This window comes from Aquarana catesbeiana, linkage group LG09, assembly GCF_042186555.1.
Source record: "Aquarana catesbeiana isolate 2022-GZ linkage group LG09, ASM4218655v1, whole genome shotgun sequence".
Taxonomy (NCBI): Eukaryota; Metazoa; Chordata; class Amphibia; order Anura; family Ranidae; genus Aquarana; species Aquarana catesbeiana.
This window is the reverse complement of record NC_133332.1, coordinates 54,174,360-54,194,477: the sequence shown is the minus strand read 5'-3', so window position 1 is coordinate 54,194,477 and position 20,118 is coordinate 54,174,360. Positions and strand designations below refer to the sequence as shown.

Below are 20,118 nucleotides of genomic sequence, written 5' to 3'. Positions count from 1 at the left end.
TTTGGGGCCCCATATCTCGGGGCCACCTGGTGCTAGGAACCCCAAATTTGGATATGTTGTAGTGCTAGTTCCACTGTGTTAGCACACCATTTGGGGTTCCTAGCACCAAGTGGCCCCGAGATATTGGGCCCCAAATTCGGGTCGTAAAATGTTATAAAACGCAAACGCGGCTAAACGTGGTACCGGCGTTTAGCCGCGTTTGGCGTCTGAAGCCATTTTTTTGCTTCTGGAAAAACGAGGTTAAACGCAACTCCCTAAAAACGAGACTGTGTACATGGACACATAGGATAACATTGAATGGGTTCAGGAGCAGTTAAAAAAAAAAAAGTGTCCAACTGCCTCTGAACGCGTGTTTAACAGCATCTCGTGTGCATGAGGCCTAAGTGTTCACACCGTTTGCATTTGCAGTAGTACATTGAACTTTTCCTGTGTGTAGTACACTGAGTTATACACCATTATACAGCCATTATCAGCGATCGCCCTGTTGTGTATATAGGTCTTATCTTGTCTGATACACTCCATAATACAATATTATCAGTGATCACCCACATTGTGCTATCGGTCTTATCCTATCTGTGGTTGTGGTATGCTACTATGTTCCATCAGCCAGTTCTAATCTGCTAATCATCAATCTGGAGAGGAACGTTCTATGTATACCCGCTGTATTCTGCACACAAGTGCCACCCTGCATGTTTTGTATATTCCAGAGATGTCACCTTGTGAGAAGAGCTCATAAGGCGATGAAGAAGACGCATGGTCTGTGAAAATAATATATATATCTTAATGCGCACAGTAAAAAGGAGACTTGCGTATGCAAGTGTTGAGCAGACATAGGAAGTCATGAAGTGCACTTGGCAAACAAGAACATATTGTAGAAATTAAAGCGATACAAAACCCAAAATAGGGCGAAACCGATACCCAATATTTTTAACCGACGAGTACCAATACTTGTGCTCAAGTACTCACCTATACCAATTACTGATATCTTTGCGGTGCGATCTGAGCCCATACAAAATCGATTTGAACAGGAATGCAGTGCGGTTCCCAGCCGAGTCGCATGCGGTTTTCCGCACCACTCCTGTGTGAACCCAGGCTGAAGTCACTACGACAAGCCTGTGTTCACACAAGAAATGCGATTCGGACAAGGAATCGCACCGCCTTTCTGTTCAGATCACATGCAATTCTTTGCAGTGCAAGTTGAGCCCATTCATTTTGTATGGGCTCGAATTGCACCGCAAAAGGTATCAGTTTCAGGTATCGGAGCATCTTCATGAATACCAGTGCAAAATGCTTAGCATCAGCACTGATACCGGTATCGGTGGAATCCTAGCCCAAAAGCAAACATTTATAATATTGCAGCTCTAATAACAGACTTACTGGCTGGCTCACAGCCATCACATCTATGAATTTGGAGGATTTGGAAGAGGCTGAAAGCAATAGAAGGGACTTTTCTGAGTTAAAGTAGAACTATAGACAAAACTTTTTTTTCCCCCATTTGAGATAGAGTAAGGGAGGGTTATAACCCCTGTCACATTTTTTTTTTTTTTTTTCACCATCTGTGTCCCATTCAGGGGCGGCCCGTCCATTAAGGGCGCCGCCTCCCTTTTCCATCGCCGCCCCCTATTCATGCGTCCGGCCCCTTTCAGGATGCTGGGCGCATTAATTACAGCGGCAGGGTTTTTCTTTCTTCTTTTTTTTTTTTTTTTTTTAAGCACCCAATTACAGCCAGAGTCTCTAATAGGCTTCAAAATGGGGTGGGATCTGGACACAGAGCATTGCGCTCGGAGCCCAACCAGGTGTGTTAGAATAGCGAATGAATATTCGCTATTCCAACACTGAATCACCTCTCCAGTAGGGCTGGGAGATTTTCTTAAAAAAAAAAAAAAAAAAAAAACTTGATTTACGATTTGAATCGAGTTTTTCTTTTGTGGACACCGCGCTGGTGCCGAGGAGCTGCGGGCAGGAGTTTTTAGGCAAGGCCACGGCTTCGGCCTAGTCCGCAGCGCTCGGCCTCGCGGACTAGGCTGAAGCCGCGGCCTTGCCTAAAAACTCCTGCCTGCAGCTCCTCGGGCCCGACGCGGTGTCAGCGCCGGTCCTGGGGAGCTGCAGGCAGGAGTTTTTAGGCGAGGCCGCGGCTTCAGTCTAGTTCGCGGCGTGCGGTCTCAAGGACTAGGCCGAGGCCGCGGACTAGGCCGAAACCGTGGCCTCGACTAAAAACTCCTGCCCGCGGGACCGACGCGGTGGAAAAAAAAAAAAATCAATTTGCTTAAATTTTGAATCAATTTGACCTCTCAACTCGATTCAAGATTTAAATCGATTATTTCCCCAGACCTACTCTCCAGTAATCAGTAAGCGCGGGTGTGAGGCGCGTTTCCCCATTGGCCGAAAGGAGAATCGTTCTAATTGGTCGCAGAGGAGGAGGGAGGAGACGGAACCCGCCGAGCAGGGGAAGGAGATGCCCACTCGCGATGCCTGCGGAGGAGAGCCGGGGAAGCTGCCATGGTTGAGGTAAGTGCAACAACCATTTTGGATATAGTATCCAAAACTAAAAAAAAAAAAAAAAAAAAAAAAAAAAAAAAAAAGGTTCTGTTTTTAGCTCTCACTATATTGAGCATTTTCCCCTTTAGCCCCATGTTGCCATTAACAATCGCCAGGCAACTTGTCAGTATTTTGCCCCAAAGACTTGAATTTGCCCACTCAAAATTTGGCAGCCAGTTCTATTCTTTTAGAACTTCCCCAAACTTTTGGATTGGGGGGGGGGGCAGGGTTGCCAACCTCCCGCAGCATTTTTTACTGACAAAACATGGGAAATTTACTGACGGAGGACATTTTTTACTGGCAACCTGAGAAATGACAGAACTCCTATCGAAAACTATCACAGTGAATATTTGAACAGTATAAACATGATATGGAAACACTGACAATACTTATAACAAAGTAATTTGCTTGATTTACACTTAAAAAGTCAACACTGCATTAAATTATCAGCCCTTGATATTTACTGGCAGTTGTAAAAAAAAAAAAAAAAAATATCACATATTCTTGCAAACTGTCAGTAAGTTTACTGGTGGTTGGCAACCCTGGGGGGGTGTCACGTTTGTCATGCGACCGCCTGCTTTGGGAGTTTGGCGTGGAGGAACTTGACTGGCTTGACCTCAACCCGATAGAACACCTTTGGGATGAATTAGAGGGGAGACTGCGAGCCAGGACTTGACCTCACAAATGCACTTCTAGATGAATGGTCAAACATTCCCATAGACACACTCCTAAACCTTGTGGACAGCCTTCCCAGAAGAGTTGAAGCTGTTATAGCTGCAAAGGGTGGGCCAACTCAATATTGAACCCTACAGACTAAGACTGGGATAATAAAGTCCATGTAAAGGCAGGTGTCCCAATACTTTTGGTAATATAATGTATAATGTGGCTCTCGAACTGAAAAGTTTAGCAACCCCTGGATTAGAGAAGATGGCAAATTTGCTATTGCAGCCCCCCCCCCCCTCCCTCCAAAAAAAAAGGCTGCAAATGCAGGGGTTCCGTCTCACCTCCTTCCCAATGTTAGCTCGAGCTTGGAGGAAGTGATGTTGCGTGTAGCATGGCACCTCATTGGCTGTATACCTCCTCTTCTAAGATTGGCTGAAGTTTGCAGGCGACAGGTTCGTCTCCAGCTACCATCATCCAATTATGCTGCGGTATGCGGAACATTGGCGCAGTATGTGGGGAACGGGGCAGCCATCAGATATTTTGGGGCCCCTTTCTTAGCTTTAGGCCTGGGCCCCCAGGCTTGAGGCCGCATTCACACCTGAGTGTTTTCAGCTCACAAAACGCCCAACATGCAAAATCCCATTCATTTCAATGGCACCTGTTCACACCTGAGTGTTTTGTCACTTGAAGCAAAACGCCTGAAAAACGCCCTAAGCTCAAAAAAAAAAAAACAAATCATGAGCTTCTTTGGGGCAGATTACAGGCGCTTTTCTGCCTTTTACATTGGTGACCTGAACAAAATTGCGGTAAAAACGTGGCAAATATGCGCAACTTTAAACCGCTCAGGTTTGAATGCAGCCTGACTCCCTTACATTAGTTTACCCCTTTCATCAGTGTTCCCAGAGTCATCCCCCCTTACATCAGGGTCCTAAGAATTCCCTCTCCTTAAATTAGGGTCCCCAGAGTCACCCCCCCTTACATCAGGGTCCCCTCTTTTTAAATCAGGGTCCCCAGAGCCACCCCTCCTTTTGGTCAGTGTCCCCAGAGTCACCCCCTCATCAGGGTCCCAAGAGTCCCCAGAGTTCACCCTGACATCAGAGACCTCACTTTCATTAGGGTCCCCATAGTTCACCCTTACATCAGGGTCCCAAGAATCCCTTCTCCTTAAATCAGGGTCCCCAGAGTCCCCCCTTTTCACCAGTGTCCCCAGAGTCACCCCCCTTACATTAGGGTCCACTCTTCTTAAATCAGGGTCCCCAGAGTCACCCCCCCCCTTACATCAGGGTCCCAAGAGTCCCCAGAGTTCACCCTGACACCAGAGAACTCACTTTCATTAGGGTCCCCAAAGTTTCCCCTTACATCAGGGTCCTCATAGTTCCCCCTTACATCAGGGTTCCCCAGAGCCCCCCTCCTTAACCTCTTGGTGCAGAGCACACCCAAATATGCGGCCTCTCGGTGGCACGGGCCTTGGCGCTGAGCGGCCGCATATTTGCATGCAATAGCGCCAACCGTGCTGTGCAAAGAGCGCACGCCTTGTGTGCTCCCAGCACAGTGACCGCCGGCTCACGGAAAGTTATTTTCCGATCATGTGACCACCAATCATGGTGGTTACATGGCCATAAGCCCCACCATAGCAAACCCCTTAAAAGGCCGGCAGCCATCAAGGTCTCCAGAGGTCCCCCTTTCATTAGGATTCTCAAAGTCACCCCCCTTACATCGGGGTCCCCAGAGGCTGCCTAGTGGTAGCACCGCCCCCCCCCCCCCCCATTAAGCAAACCTGTTGCCTTGCCCTGCTTGGCACGTGTATAGAGAGAAGGAAGTTTATTACCCCAAACCCACCGGGAACATTTCCCTTCAGTTTTGCCTTTTGGTTATACTTGCAGAAGAAGGTGAACGTTTTCAAATGTTAATATGTGAAGATTAGGATTTTTCAAACTTTATGATCGAAACTTGACCTGTAGCTGAAATCTCATTTCTTAGAATCAGCACCCACAACAAATACAGTTTTTACCGTCCTCCTTTGTCTACACGGTAGACAAAGGGCCTGCCTGGTTGGATACAAATTTAAAGAATTTTTTGTTTTGGTGTGTCCTCCTATTACATAGTTTTTGTAAACCTAAAGGAGATTGTATAGCGTATGGCCAGTGTAAAAGAGATTGTACAATCAGATTGTAGAGTGTATGGCCAGCTTAACGGTGATCCATTGCAGAGGTGGAGTGTTAGCATGCTTCCTGCCTACTACACAGTATTGTGAGTGACAGATAAAACTGACATCATAATAATAATCATAATAATGGGGATTAGAATTACCTTCCTCCAGGGCTTGTCCCAAGGTCACCTGACCAGTCATTCCAGTGGCCCCAAAGAGAACAATATTTTTGGGTGCCATTGTCACTCTGTACAGCCAGCAACCTCTCACTGCATGCTGGAACAGCACTGACATACAACCAGCCCAGGCTCCTCCTCCGATGGGAGGGGCTACCAATGTCATCAAGATATCAGCTTAACCGTCTCACTGCTGGAGTTGTAATGGATCTCATAATTTGCAGTTTCCTTGCTGTAAGGAAGTCTTCCTGCAACTATGTATCATTTTATTTCATGTCGGTCACATGGGCCAAGATTGTGGCATTGAAACCATGGACAGATAGATTTTATATGATAAAATGTATAATTCATATACAGTATATATATATATATATATATATATATATATATATATATATATACACACACAGTATCTCACAAAAGTGAGTACACCCCTCACATTTGTGTAAATATTTTATTATATCTTTTCATGTGACAACACTGAACAAATGACACTTTGCACTGCATAGATGGTAGATCCAAAGGAGATTGTACAATCAGATTGTAATGTGTGTGATGTGCTTTAGGCTGTCAACCCTAGTAAGTGCAATCTTCAGAAACCGATCACAGGAATCCATGACTACTTACAGCAAATTTTAGTCTGAACCTAAAATATATTTAAAATTTATTATTATTGTATATATATTTTTTAAATTATCAATTTATATTTAGATTTCACCATATATATATATATATATATATATATATATATATATATATATATATATATATATATATATATATATATATATATATATATATATATATAGTACCGTATATATTTTTTATTTATTTCAGGGACTTGTATAGCGCCGCCAATTTATGCAGCACTTTACACATATATATTGTACATTCACATTAGTCCCTGCCCTCAAGGAGCTTACAATCTAAGGTGTATATATATATATATATATATACAGTATCTCACAAAAGTAAGTACACCCCTCACATTTTTGTAAATATTTTATTATATCTTTTCATGTGACAACACTGAAGAAATGACACTTTGCTACAATGTAAAGTAGTGAGTGTACAGCTTGTATAACAGTGTAAATTTGCTGTCCCCTCAAAATAACTCAACACACAGCCATTAATGTCTAAACTGGCAACAAAAGTGAGTACACCCCTAAGCGAAAATGTCCAAATTAGGCCTAATTAGCCCTTTTCCCTCCCCGGTGTGATGTAACTCATTAGTGTTACAAGGTCTCAGGTGTGAATGGGGAGCAGGTGTGTTAAATTTGCTGTCATCGGTCTCAGGCTCGGTTCACACAGGGACGACTTGTCAGGCGACCTAGTCGCCTGACAAGTCGCCTCCCGTTCTGTGCTATGGAACCGTTCTAAGGGGAGCGACGCAAGTCGCTCCGACTTAGAAAAAGGTTCCTGTACGACTTTGGGGGCGACTTGGGGCGACTTGCATAGACTTCTATACAGAAGTCATTTTGCAAGTCGCCCGGGCAGTCGTGTGCAGGTCGCCTCGGTGAGGCGACCTGCAAGTCGTGCCGCCTCTGGTGTGAACCGAGGCTTACTCTCTCATACTGGTCACTGGAAGTTCAACATGGCATCTCATGGCAAAGAACTCTCTGAGGATCTGAAAAAAAAAAATTGTTGCTCTACATAAAGATGGCCTAGGCTATAAGAAGATTGCCAAGACCCTAAAACTTAGCTGCAGCACGGTGGCCAAGACCATACAGCGGTTCAACAGAACTGGTTCTACTCAGAACAGGCCTCTCCATGGTCGACCAAAGAAGTTGAGTGTACGTGCTCAGCGTCATAGCCAGAGGTTGTCTTTGGGAAATAGACGTATGAGTGCGGCCAGCATTGCTGCAGAGGTTGAAGGGGTGGGGGGTCAGCCTGTCAGTGCTCAGACCATACGCCGCACACTGCATCAAATTGGTCTGCATGGCTGTCATCCCAGAAGGAAGCCTCTTCTAAAGATGATACACAAGAAAGCCTGCAAACAATTTGTGTAAGACAAGCAGACTAAGGACATGGATTACTAGAACCATGTCCTGTGGTCTGATGAGACCAAGATAAACTTATTTGGTTCAGATGGTGTCAAGCGTGTGTGGGGGCGACCGGGTGAGGAGTACAAAGACAAGTGTGTCTTGCCTACAGTCAAGCATGGAGGTGGAAGTGTCATGGTCTGGGGCTTCATGAGTGCTGCCGCCCGGTGTTCTGCCGAGAAAGTTCCCCATGGCGGATAAGGACCCCCCTCTACTGCGCAGGTGCAGCGCTTGCGCAGTAGGAGCCGGCGGAAATATCCAAAGCCGAAAAGAATAGAAATCAGCTGTACACGGCACCTGTAAGAGGGCCCCTCGCGGGCTCGCTTCGCTCGCCGCACTTCGGGCACGGCCTCGCTTCGCTCGGCACTTTTTTATTCTCCCTCTAGGTCCACTTGGATGGTGAGGCTTGAACCTGGACCCAGGGCACAGGCGCCGTGTACAGCTGATTGAAGTTTTTCAGCTTCGGCTATTTTCGGCGGCTCCTAGTCGTTCGTACTGCGCAAGCGCTGCGCCTGCGCAGTACAGGGGGGTCCTTATCAGCCGGGGGAACTTTCTCGGCAAGACACCGGCTCTGGGGAGCTACAGTTCATTGAGGGAACCATGAATGCCAACATGTACTGTGAAATACTGAAGCAGAGCATGATCCCCTCCCTTCGGAGACTGGGTCACAGGGCAGTATTTCAATATAACGACCCCAAACACACCTCCAAGACGACCACTGCCTTGCTAAAGAAGCTGAGGGTAAAGGTGATGGACTGGCCAAGCATGTCTCCAGACCTAAACCCTATTGAGCATCTGTGGGGCATCCTCAAACAGAAGGTGGAGGAGTGGAAGGTCTCTAACATCCACCAGCTCCATGATGTCCTCATGGAGGAGTGGAAGAGGACTCCAGTGGTAATCTGTGAAGCTCTGGTGAACTCCATGCCCAAGAGGGTTAAGGCAGTGCTGGAAAATAATGGTGGCCACACAAAATATTGACACTTTGGACCCAATTTGGACATTTTCACTTAGGGGTGTACTCACTTTTGTTGCCAGCGGTTTAGACATTAATGGCTGTGTGTTGAGTTATTTTGAGGGGACAGCAAATTTACACTGTTATACAAGCTGTACACTCACTACTTTACATTGTAGCAAAGTGTCATTTCTTCAGTGTTGTCACATGAAAAGATAGAATAAAATATTTACAAAAATGTGAGGGGTGTACTCACTTTTGTGAGATACTGTATATACTCCTTGAGGGCAGGGACTAATGTGAATGTACAATATATATGTGTAAAGTGCTGCATAAATTGGCGGCGCTATACAAGTCCCTGAAATAAAAATATATACGGTACTAAATATAAATATATATATATATATATATATATATATATATATATATATATATATATATATATATATATATATTATGTGAAATCTAAATTGATCATTTAAAAAATATATATACAATAATAATAAATTTTAAATATATTTTAGGTTCAGACTAAAATTTGCTGTAAGTAGTCATGGATTCCTGTGATTTGGTTTCTGAAGATTGCACTTACTAGGGTTGACAACCCAAAGCATATCACACACGTTACAATCTGATTGTACAATCTCCTTTGGATCTACCATCTATGCAGTGCAGGGGTAGGCAACCTGGGGCCCTCCAGCTGTTGCAGAACTACAAGTCCATCATGCCTCTGGGAGTAATTGTAACTGCCAGCTTTGCAATGCCTCATGGGAAATGTAGTTCCACAACAGCTGGAGGGCCCCAGGTTGCCTACCCCTGATGTCGTGCAAGGGTCTATCTGACTGGATACAAATTGATTGGATAGGTTAGGTAGGTCCTCCTATTACATCAATTATTAAATCCAAAATTGATTGGATAGAGATTGTACGGTTAGGTTGTAACGTGTATGGTGACCATAAAGCCGGGTACACAGGGTATGTGTGTACTGCTCTCTCTGTTCTTTTTTTCTCGTTCAAAATTTTTATTTGAAAGATCATCATAAAATAACAGTTATAGTATATTAGACAAGATTTTCAAAATAAATACTTATATCATAGAAGGTACAAGTTATTACATTACTATGAATATATATCATAGGAGAGAAAAAAAGGAAAAAGAGGATCTATTGTGTCGAACCTGTTTGATTCAACATATCAGAACAATCCTTTGTTAAATTAACAATAAATAAATAAAACTACTGAGTATAATCTCATTGTAGAATCAATAGTAAAAAATTAGTAATCCTTTATGTTTTAATGGCCATAGTGACAAACAATAGAATTAAATGTATCTATCTGTAATAGTAAAGTAATAAAAAAAAGTCCAAGTTTATTCAGTAACACTTTGTTATATGTAAAATTATGTGTAATGAGGTTAAGGAGAAATACTTAAAAGGAAAAGAGGAAGAAGGAATGAGAGTAAAGGGGTAAGGGAGGAAGTATATATCCGGAGGCAAAATTGCTTATAGTAGACAACAGTATAAACATATGCGAAAAAGTCTATTACCAGGACAAGAATACTCTATTGTCAAAGATACTAGGGAGACAATGTGCGAACCTTGTTCTCCATAAAGTATAAAACTCTTTCAATTTGTTTTTATCCAAAGCATCCATCTTAGCATGTATTTGTCAGGGCTGGGCTCAGCCCTTCCTTCTCTGAGCTGGCTGCTCAGCTGTCATCTAATTGCCAGCTCTCATCTCTCTCCACAGTTAACAAGCTGTTGTGGATCTGCTCATCAGTCCCGCCTACTTAAAGATCTCCAGCTCACTTCATTCCTGCCTTCGCCTTGGTCACATCACAAGAAACCATCTCCTGCATTCCTGTTTAAAGACTGGCTTTGCTGAGATCCCTTCTGGCTCCTTATCCCGCTTGCTGTTCCTCTACTTGGATCCCTGACTTCTGGCCTGGCTGATTACCCGATCTGGTTACTGAACTCTGGCTTGGCTGATTACCCGATCTGGTTATTGAACTCTGGCTTGGCTGATTATCCGATCTGGTTACTAAACTCTGGCTATGCTTTGACTACGCTTACTCTATTTACCTTTTTATTTTTATTAATAAACAAGTGTGATTTTACTGTACTTCTCTCTCGGTCTGGTCCGGTATTAATGATTGATTCATTCTGTTCTTGGTCTCTGCGATGTTCAATATCTGCATTTTCCATGCCTTAGCAATTGTCTGTTTCACTGCCGTCGAGAGTTGAAGGAATAGTTCGAATTTTTATGTGTTAGTGAGTCTGGCTTTAAATTTAAAAAAGCCATTGTCGCATCTATGGTGATAGAACATACAACAACGAGGCTAAGGACAATAATTGTTTCCAAAATGTATGTATAATTGGGCAATGACACCAAATATGTATGTATGTGCCCCATTCAGGACAGCCGCGAAAACAGAGGCCTGAGTAGTCAGGTGCAAATTTAGTGAGTCTAGCAGGGACCAAGTACCATCATGCCATTACATTGTGAGATGTTTCAAGTGCTACTATGTTTGGTGAAGTAGATTTAATATAAGACCATATTGTAGACCATTCTGTATTATCAATAGAACGATTGAGATCTTTTTCCCATTTAGCAACATAGAATGGCAAATTTGTATCAGAATGAGCGAGTAATTGAGAGTAAATGGTGGAAATGAGACCTCATGCATTTGGGTTTTTCATACAAATTTGTTCAAATTTAGGGAGAGTGTTATTAGTACGATTAGGACTTAAATGGTGGGAATAAAAAATGTTTTATTTGAAGATAGCGAAACAATTCGGATTGGGGAAGTCCATTGGTTTCACACAATTCTGGGAAGGGACGGATCGATAACGCTGAGGTCATATCATGAAGACATGAAATACCGGCTTTATACCAGGCTCATAAAGTTCTGGGAGATACCCATGCTGGATAAAAGGCTGGATTTTTGTGAAAAGAAAGGAGTGGGTTATAAGTAGATTGTAGACCATGTGCAAATTTATGACTATCCCAAATAGACAGGGAATGTTTAGTCATCGGATTTTTTAAAGTTTTACAGTCTATTGGTCGTAACCATAGGATATTATTTATATATTATTTATGGAAAGAGGGTCACAATCCATTGCTTCAATTGCTACCCATAAAGGAATCTCTATAGTAGAGTGATATTTAGATAATTGTGCCAACTGAACAGCCCTATAGTATAAAGAAAGTTTGGAAAAAAAACAGGAGGCCAACAAATTCTGCCCACATTTCATAAAAATGTTTCATACATATGCAAAATACACACAAATTGCTCGACATGTTTCGTTTTTCTGCTACTTCAGGAGCTATAAAGCATAGAAAACAAATACAATCAGTGTAATAGAAAAACAATTATTCAACAGTACTCAAGAGCATTGCTAATATGTAGCTCCTGCTGGATTTTGCTTCTAATCCCCTTGTAGAGGCTTCCATTTGTGGATGGACATTTTATGGTTACACAACCGATCACATTGCTATAATCTTTTTATATGGACTATAAACTAAAGGACTTATGAATAAATGGTCGTGGGATGAATCATTTGAGTTTCCATTATTTCTTATGGGGGAATCGCTTTGATATACAAGTGTTTTGGATTACAAGCATGTTTCCGGAATGAATTATGCTCACAATCCAAGGTTTTACTGTATTTCATATTTTATATATATGGTTTAAAGCTCATGGCCTCATTCACATAGTGGCTGACAATTTGTAAAACCACCTTGCCTCGCTTTGTAAACATTTTTTGTGTTTGTGGCACCATAAAAATCCCCTTTTCTAAAATCGTTTTTACTAGGAATGCGGATCACTTTTCAGAGGAGCTGCGGTTTAGACAACAAGCTTAAGAATTAGAAAATTTCTGCACAACTGATATAGCTCAGCAAGCAACAGTGCCACCTGCAGGACACACCATGATTCACAGCTCTGCTGACAATGTCCTTTTGCTTTAGTTTAACCCTTTTACTGCCACCACCATGTCTCACAGCGGTGGCTGCCGGGAGAGTGTGTGTACATGACCCCACAAGCCCACTGTTGGCATTCTAAAGAAAGTGATTAGGTGACTGTATAGCCCTTTGACCCCTAGAGTGCGCTCATCATCGGCGCAGGTGTCGCACATTGTACGTACATTGATCTCCCCTAGCTAGAAGCAATGTATAAATTGTCGCTTCCGGTTTCTATTGTCACGTTCCCTGGCTCTGCGGCCTGAGACCTGTGCTCTATTAGCTTCAATGGAAAGCAGGTGAGACAGGAGGGGTCTAAAAGACCCCTAATTTCTCATTAAAGAGCACCTGTCTTAAAATGTTTACATATATGACACAGGGGACTTTTTGTCCCTTATGTTATCGAAATAAAGTTTTAGTGAAAGTAAATGTAAACACACACAAATGTAAACACACACAAATGTAAAAGCACACAAATGTAAACGCACCTGTTGGGGGCATTTCCGTATGAAAACGTTGCTTGCGATATACATATTCTATATTGCCATGCATGCCGCAGTGAAAACAATAATTCTAGGACCAATTTTCACAGTTCACTGATGATCTTTAGGGGCTTTTAAAGCTTTGTCTATAGAAAATATAGGGTACCAAAGTTTGGCGTTATTTTGGGGTGGATGGAAATTTAAGAGCCCTTTCAAATTGCCAGCGTGGGGGCGTTGGTGGGAAAATGGAGGTGAGTTTTAGCGGTGCTTTCCCGACTTTCGCTTTTCGGGCACTAGCGGGTCGCTTTTAACCCCCCTCTATCAGCCGAATAAAGGGTTAAAAAGCACCCACAAAATGCCACTACCGAGGCGCTTTGGCGGCGCTGCCCAATGATTTCAATGGGCAGGGGTGCTTTCGGAGCGGTGTATACACCGCTCCTACAGCACTGCAAAGAAGCTGCTTGCAGGACTTTTTTTGATGACCTGCCAGCGCAGCACCCCAGTATGAAAGCACTCAGGCTTCCACACTGGGATTGCAGATGAGGCTTTTTACAGACACTATTTTTAGCACTAAAGTGCCTGAAAAACCCCTCCAGTGTGAAAGGGGTCTACAGCTTGACGTGTCAGATATATATTTACTCGGAGCAACCTCATCATTTATATTTTACCCAAAAACTGGGTAATGTATTGCATTTGTTTGCACTAAAATTAACTTTAGTGTATTTTTTACTGATATCTTGCACCTGATAAACACTTGCGCAAATATTGTGTGGCATAAATAATTAGAACGACCATTCATTTATTCTCCAGGGAGTCTGCTTTTGGAAAATGTATAATGTTTGGGGATTTTAACTAATCTTCAGACCTAAAAAAACGGCTCTGGCAATGAAAGGGTTGTTTTTTGGGGATATTTTATTTTGTTTTTGTGCTGAATGTACTTGGCAGTGGAGTTTACTAGTGATATGATTTTGTTGTTTTCTCTATTTTTTTTTTCTTTTTTGTGCTGAATATTTGTGTTTGTTTTGTTTTTGTGCTGTATGTATTGGCCAGTGGAGTTTAATATTAATTTGTGTGTTTTGTTTTTTTTGCTGTATGTACTGGCCAGCGGAGTCTATTCTTAATTTGTGTTTTTTTTGCTTTGTTTTTTTTTTTTGCTGTATGTACTGCAATACAGTACTTTATGTACTGGCCAGTGGAGTTTAATATTCATTTCTGTTTTTTTTTTGTTTTTTTTGCTGTATGTACTGGCCAGTGAAGTTTAATATTAATTTGTGCATTTTTTTCCTGCTCTGTTTTTTTTTTTTGTGCTGTATGTACTGGCCAATAGAGTGTATTATTGATTGGGGTTTTTTTTGTGCTGTATGTACTAGCCAGTGAAATTTAATATTGATTGCATTTGATTTTTTTTTTTTTTTGTTGTTTGTTTGTTTTTTTTGTTGTTTTTTTTTTTTTTTTTTGCTGTATGCTTGTGTTTGTTATGTTTTTGTGCTGTATGTTCTGGCCAATAGAGTTTTTGCTGTATGTTTTTTTTTTATGTGCCGTATGCACCAACTAGTGTTTGTTTGATTTTTTTTTTTATATTTATTTTTTGTGCTCCATGTACTAGTAAGTTTAATAGTGACTGATATACTGTACACTATATTGTTTTTGCTTTATTTATTTTTTGTGCTGTACAGCACGGCCATTGGAGCCTAAGATTGATTTTGTTTTTTTGTGCTGTAATTACTGGCCAGTGGAGTTTAATGTTTTGTTTATTGCTGTATTTTATATTTTTGTGCTGTACTGTATGTACTGTTCAGAGATATTACATTTATTTATATTACATTTTATTTTATATTTTTGCTTTAATAATCCTTTTTTTTTTTTTCTGTGTTGTATTTTCTGATCAGTGATGTGTAATATTGACAGGACACTGAATATAGTCCATAACCCACCATAAATCAGTTACAAACAGTTGCCACCACTAACCTCACACATAACAAAATCAGCTCTCATGTGCATTTATTTTAGTATAATTCCCTACCCATGTATTATTCTCTTCCAAATTAATCTAAAGATTAAAGCATTCCTTCATTCCCATGCCTCTCAGTCACGTGACCTCCTTTTATTCCATTCTAGTGTCACACCATCAGCAGGGAACGTCTGCTCCAGACGCATGCGCACTGCTCTCCTTCCCGGTCAGTTAAAGGTCCCCTTGAGGCGTGCATTGCGCACGCGCCGGCTCCCCACCGCCAGCTGCTGTTGAGTGTGGGTCGCCACTGCGCACGCGCCGCCCCTTTAGCTTTCTGCACGCGCCCTCTGCAGGAGGAAACCAAGGGATGGCTTTGCGCATGCTCGCTGCTGGCTGGTCCATGAGATGCTCATAGAGGGCTTCTGCACCATCCTCCCTATTTGTGCCCGCGGTGTGCTCCTCCTGCGGCGGGGTGTGCAGCCTGACAACACGGCCCCTTGAGGCCCAATGTATCAGAGCGTCTGGAGAGCAGAGGAGGGAGGGTGACATTGGTGAAGGTAAGTAGATGATGTCCTGTGTGCTCTGTGTGTCCTATGAGGGGATCAGCATGACAGACAGCCAAGGGGCAGAGAGCCAGCAGAGTCCTCCTGACAGCAGGCCTCATCCCCCCTGACAGCAGGCCTCATCCCCCCTGACAGCAGGCCTCATCCCCCCTGACAGCAGGCCTCATCCCCCCTGACAGAGTCACCTACCTGTACTCCTAGGACACTCTCCAGTGCATGCAATGCTTTTCAATGGGCGCATGCTGCGCCTTCACCGCCATCTATGTGGACATATACAAAGAAATAGAATTCTACGAGGGCTATTCATCAAAACCAGAGCGGCTGTGCATGGCAACCAATCAGCTTCTAGCTTTGGTGTGTTCAGTGAAGCTTTGAAAATGAAAGCTAGAAGCTGATTGGTTGCCAAGGACAGCATGCTCCAGATTCTGGCTACTCCAATCTTAGTAAATCTGGAGCGGCTGTGCATGGCAACCAATCAGCTTCTAGCTTCGGTTCAGTGAAGCTTTGAAAATGAAAGCTAGAAGCTGATTGGTTGCCATGGACAGCTGCTCCAGTCTTACTAAATCTGGAGCGGCTATGTATGGCAACCAATCAGCTTCTAGCTTCGATTTGTTCAGTGAAGCTTTGAACATGAAATCTAGAAGTTGATTGGTTGTCATGGACAGCATGTTCCAGATACTGGCTGCTCCAGTCTTAGTAAGTCTGGAGTGGCTATGTATGGCAACCAATCAGCTTCTAGCTTTGGCTTGTTCAGTGAAGCTTTGAAAATGAAAGCTAGAAGCTGATTGGTTGCCAAGGACAGCATGCTCCAGGTTCTGGCTACTCCAGTCTTAGTAAATCCCAGTAAAACTTCCATCAGCTTATTCCCCACAGTTACAACCTTTTGTACCACCTGCCCCACCCTATTAGATTGTAAGCTCTTCTGAGCAGAGCCCTCTTAATCCTCTTGTATTTTATTGTATTATAACTGTAATGTCTCCTTTTTATATTATAAAGCGCTGCGTAAACTGTTGGCGCTATATAAATCCTATATAATAATAATAATCTGGAGCATGCTGTCCTTGGCAACCAATCAGCTTCTAGCTTCGGCTTGTTCAGTGAAGCTTTGAAAATGAAAGCTAGAAACTGATTGGTTGCCAAGGACAGCAGGCTCCAGCTACTGGCTGCTCCAGTCTTAGTAAATCTGGAGCTGCTATGTATGGCAACCAATCAGCTTCTAGCTTTGGTTTGTTCAGTGAAGCTTTGGAAAAAAAAAAAAAAAAAAAAATATATATATATATATATATATATATATATATATATATATATATATATATGTATGTGTGTGTTAAAAAATATCCCATAGTTTGACGTGATCATTTTTGCGCAAACCAATCAATATACACTTATTGGGATTTTTTTTCTTTTACCAAAAACATGTAGCAGAATACATATTGACGTAAAGTAAAAGTCAAAAATATTGTTTTCTTTTTTTCACAATTGTCTTCTGTTTTTTGTTTATAGAGCAAAAAATAAAAACCACAGTGGTGATCAAATACCACCAAAAGAAAGCTCTATTTGTGGGTAAAAAAGGACAACAATTGTATTTGGGTACAAGGTCGTACAACCGCACAATTGTCTGTTAAAGTAACATAGTGCCATATAGAAAAAAATGGCCTGGTCAAAAAGGGGGGTAAATCTCCCGGAGGTCAAGTGGTTAAAGCGCAACTAAACATACCAATTTCCAAAAATTAAAACCGTTGCTAGGGCGTTGCTGTGACACTCCGAGCTGTTACTACTCACCCCCAGCATCACAGGAACGAGCTCTCAAATCCCCGCACATGTGTAGTCAGCTATCTCCTCCATTGCACCATCGCAAAGCTCTGAGCTACTGCATCATGGGGGGGAAGAGAGAGTGCATGCGAAGGGGTTTGAATCCTCAGGGAGTGTCCTAGCAGCATCCTAGCAACAAGGCAGGATAGGATGATGCCATCTTTGGGAGTTATTCTGTCAGGCTTCGGAGGTACATAAATGGCCTACACCTATAGCAAGGGCAGTATTTAACTTTGATCAAAGCTGCACAGTTTGAATCCTCTGGGAGTGTCTTAGCAACATCCTAGCAACTAGGCAGGACAGGATGATGTCCTCTCTGGGAGTATTCCAGTCAGGCTTCGGGAGGTATAGAAATGGCCTACACTTATAGCAAGGGCATTATTTACCTTTAGCCAAAGCTGCACAGTTTGAATCCTCTGGGAGTGTCTTAGCAACGTCCTAGCAACAAGGCAAGATAGGATGATGCCATTTCTGCGAATTATTCAGCCAGGCTTTGGGAGGTACATACATGGCCTACACCTATAGCAAGGGAATTATTTAACTTTTATCAAAGCTGCACAGTTTGAATCCTCTGTTGGTGTCCTAGCAACGGCCTAGCAACAAGGCAGCGTAGGATGATGCCATCTCTGAGAGTTATTCAGCCAGGCTTTGGGAGGTACATAAATGACCTACACCTATAACAAGGGCATTATTAAACTTTGGTCAAAGCTGCACAGTTTGTTTTTATCTACAGACCCCCCCCCCCCCCACCTCTTACTTGCATAGGCATATTTCTGGTAAGGGGGAACCAACCTTTCAAGTTGCAAAGACAGCTGGATGGGGCTGTACACTTGCCACGGCCGCAGCATGAATTCTACCCACATTGCTGTCAGAAGGCAATACCACCACCAATTCAAGTCAGTGAGGCGGCACCACAACCATGTGTAATGCACGCAGTTGCGGTATGATGGTGAGGATTACATGGGTTAAAATAGGCGATGAGAAGGCAATAGATCCTCCTTGCAGACAGTCAAATGCCTCTGAAAAGCTACTCACCATGGATCGCTTAACCACCTCAATACTGGGTACTTTCACCCCCTTCCTGCCCAGGCCAATTTTCAGCTTTCAGTGTTGTTGCACTTTGACAATTGCGCGGTCATGCTACACTGTACCCATATTACATTTTTATCATTTTTTTCCCCACAAATAGAACTTTCTTTTGGTGGTATTTGATCACTAATTTTTTTTTGCTTTATTTTTGCTTTGTTTCTGTTAAAAAAAAAAATTGTAAATAAGTTTTCTCGTTCACTGACGGGCACTGATGATGTGGCACTGATGGGCACTGATGCTGAGGCACTAATATGCAGCACTTCCTGGTTACCATGTGCACTGATATGCAACACTGATGGGCACTGATAGGTGGCACTGATGGGCACTGATGGGTACTGATAGGCGGCACTGATGGGCACTGATAAGTGGCACTGATGGGCACTGCTAGGTGGCACTGATAGGCAACACTGATCAGGAGGCATTGACAGGCATTACTGATGGGCACTGGTTGGCATCCCTGATGGGCACGGATTGAAATCACTGGTGGGCATGAATTGACATCCCTGGTGGGCACTTGCGGGCATCCTTGTGGGCACTGCTGATGGGTCTGCACTGATAATCAATGTGCTGATTATCAGCGCAGACTCCCCCTGTCAGGAGAGCCGCCGATTGGCTCTCCTATACTCGCGCCCTGTCACCGCAAATAGAGGAAAAGCCGATAACCAGCACTTCCTGGTTACCATGTGATCAGCTGTGATTGGACACAGCTGATCACATGGTAAAGAGCCCACGTCAGAGGCTCTTTACCGAGATTGGAGATGCGGTGTGTCAGAATGAAGTCGCGCGATTTCAAAGCTGCAGGTCAGTGCGACTTCATTTGCCACTCGCCTGACATCTGTGCAACTTCATGAACAGATGTCTATGCAAGCCGCAGCTGAAATTTGAAAAAATAGTGCATGAACCTTTTTTTTTTCAAATCAGTGTGGCACCACAAAGTTGGAGTCGCACCTATTTGAACAGTTCCATTGCCGACAATAGGGTGCGACTTCTCATTGGATTTGGAACGATCAAATCGCATGACAAGTCGCACCGGTGTGAAGGGGGGCTTATATAGGGATCTAGCTGAACTCCAGGCAAAGGGCTAAATCCACAGATTAAAGTGTAATATAGGCAAAACTTTTTTATATCATTTTAGGGTTATTATAACCTCTGTGTCTCATTGGGGAGATTTCCCTTCATTTCCTGTCTCATAGCCAAAACAGGAAGTGAGAGGAAATCCCTTCAGCGTGAGGGAATCCTGGGGTGTCACCAGAACTAGTGTCCCCCCTATTACTGTTCTGATGTCAACCCAAAATGTGGGATATTCTTTTACTTTCAGTTTCAATGATAATGGTAACCAGGACAAATAGAGAGGGGGAATCTCTCTAATGGGCACACAGACAGCAATAAAAATTGACAGGTGTTCTAATCCCTTTCCACTCTATCCAAAACTAGAACAAGAAAAGTTTTGCCTTTAAATACACTTGAACTACATATAGCAGAGCTGTTTTACGTGCCAAAAGCATTTGTACTTCTGTCCATCCAGTGCTGAGATTTATTCAGCTCTGTCATACAGCACAGCTGGCCTGAAGACCTGATTTTTCTTTGTTGCAGCTAAAGTGTTACTAAGCCCAGCATACCAGGGGACTCCAACCCCCCCCCGGGGCGCAGACCGGTCCTGGTCCGTAGCCTGTTAGGAACGGGACCTTGCAGGAATTAAAGAGGAGTTCCAGCTTGTATTAAAAAAAAATTACTGCAGCTGC

The 20,118-nt window shown here is 43.0% G+C and overlaps 2 protein-coding genes across 3 annotated transcripts in view; one reads left to right on the top strand and one right to left on the bottom strand.

Moving 5' to 3' along the window:
* Window positions 1-5,687, bottom strand: part of BLVRB (biliverdin reductase B) — a 53,222-nt gene extending 47,535 nt beyond the window's left edge. Inside the window, exon 1 of the mRNA XM_073598517.1 lies at window positions 5,512-5,687. Within this exon, the coding sequence (XP_073454618.1) occupies window positions 5,512-5,644 (133 nt within the window). The 5' untranslated portion in view covers window positions 5,645-5,687. The remainder of the gene's footprint in view (window positions 1-5,511) is intronic.
* Window positions 5,688-15,218: 9,531 nt separating this feature from the next.
* Window positions 15,219-20,118, top strand: part of SPTBN4 (spectrin beta, non-erythrocytic 4) — a 285,984-nt gene continuing 281,084 nt past the window's right edge. Inside the window, exon 1 of one of the 2 annotated variants that reach the window (XM_073598514.1) lies at window positions 15,219-15,469. The gene's annotated coding sequence lies outside the window, so the exon portion shown is untranslated. The remainder of the gene's footprint in view (window positions 15,470-20,118) is intronic. The other variant, XM_073598515.1, reaches the window with a different exon arrangement.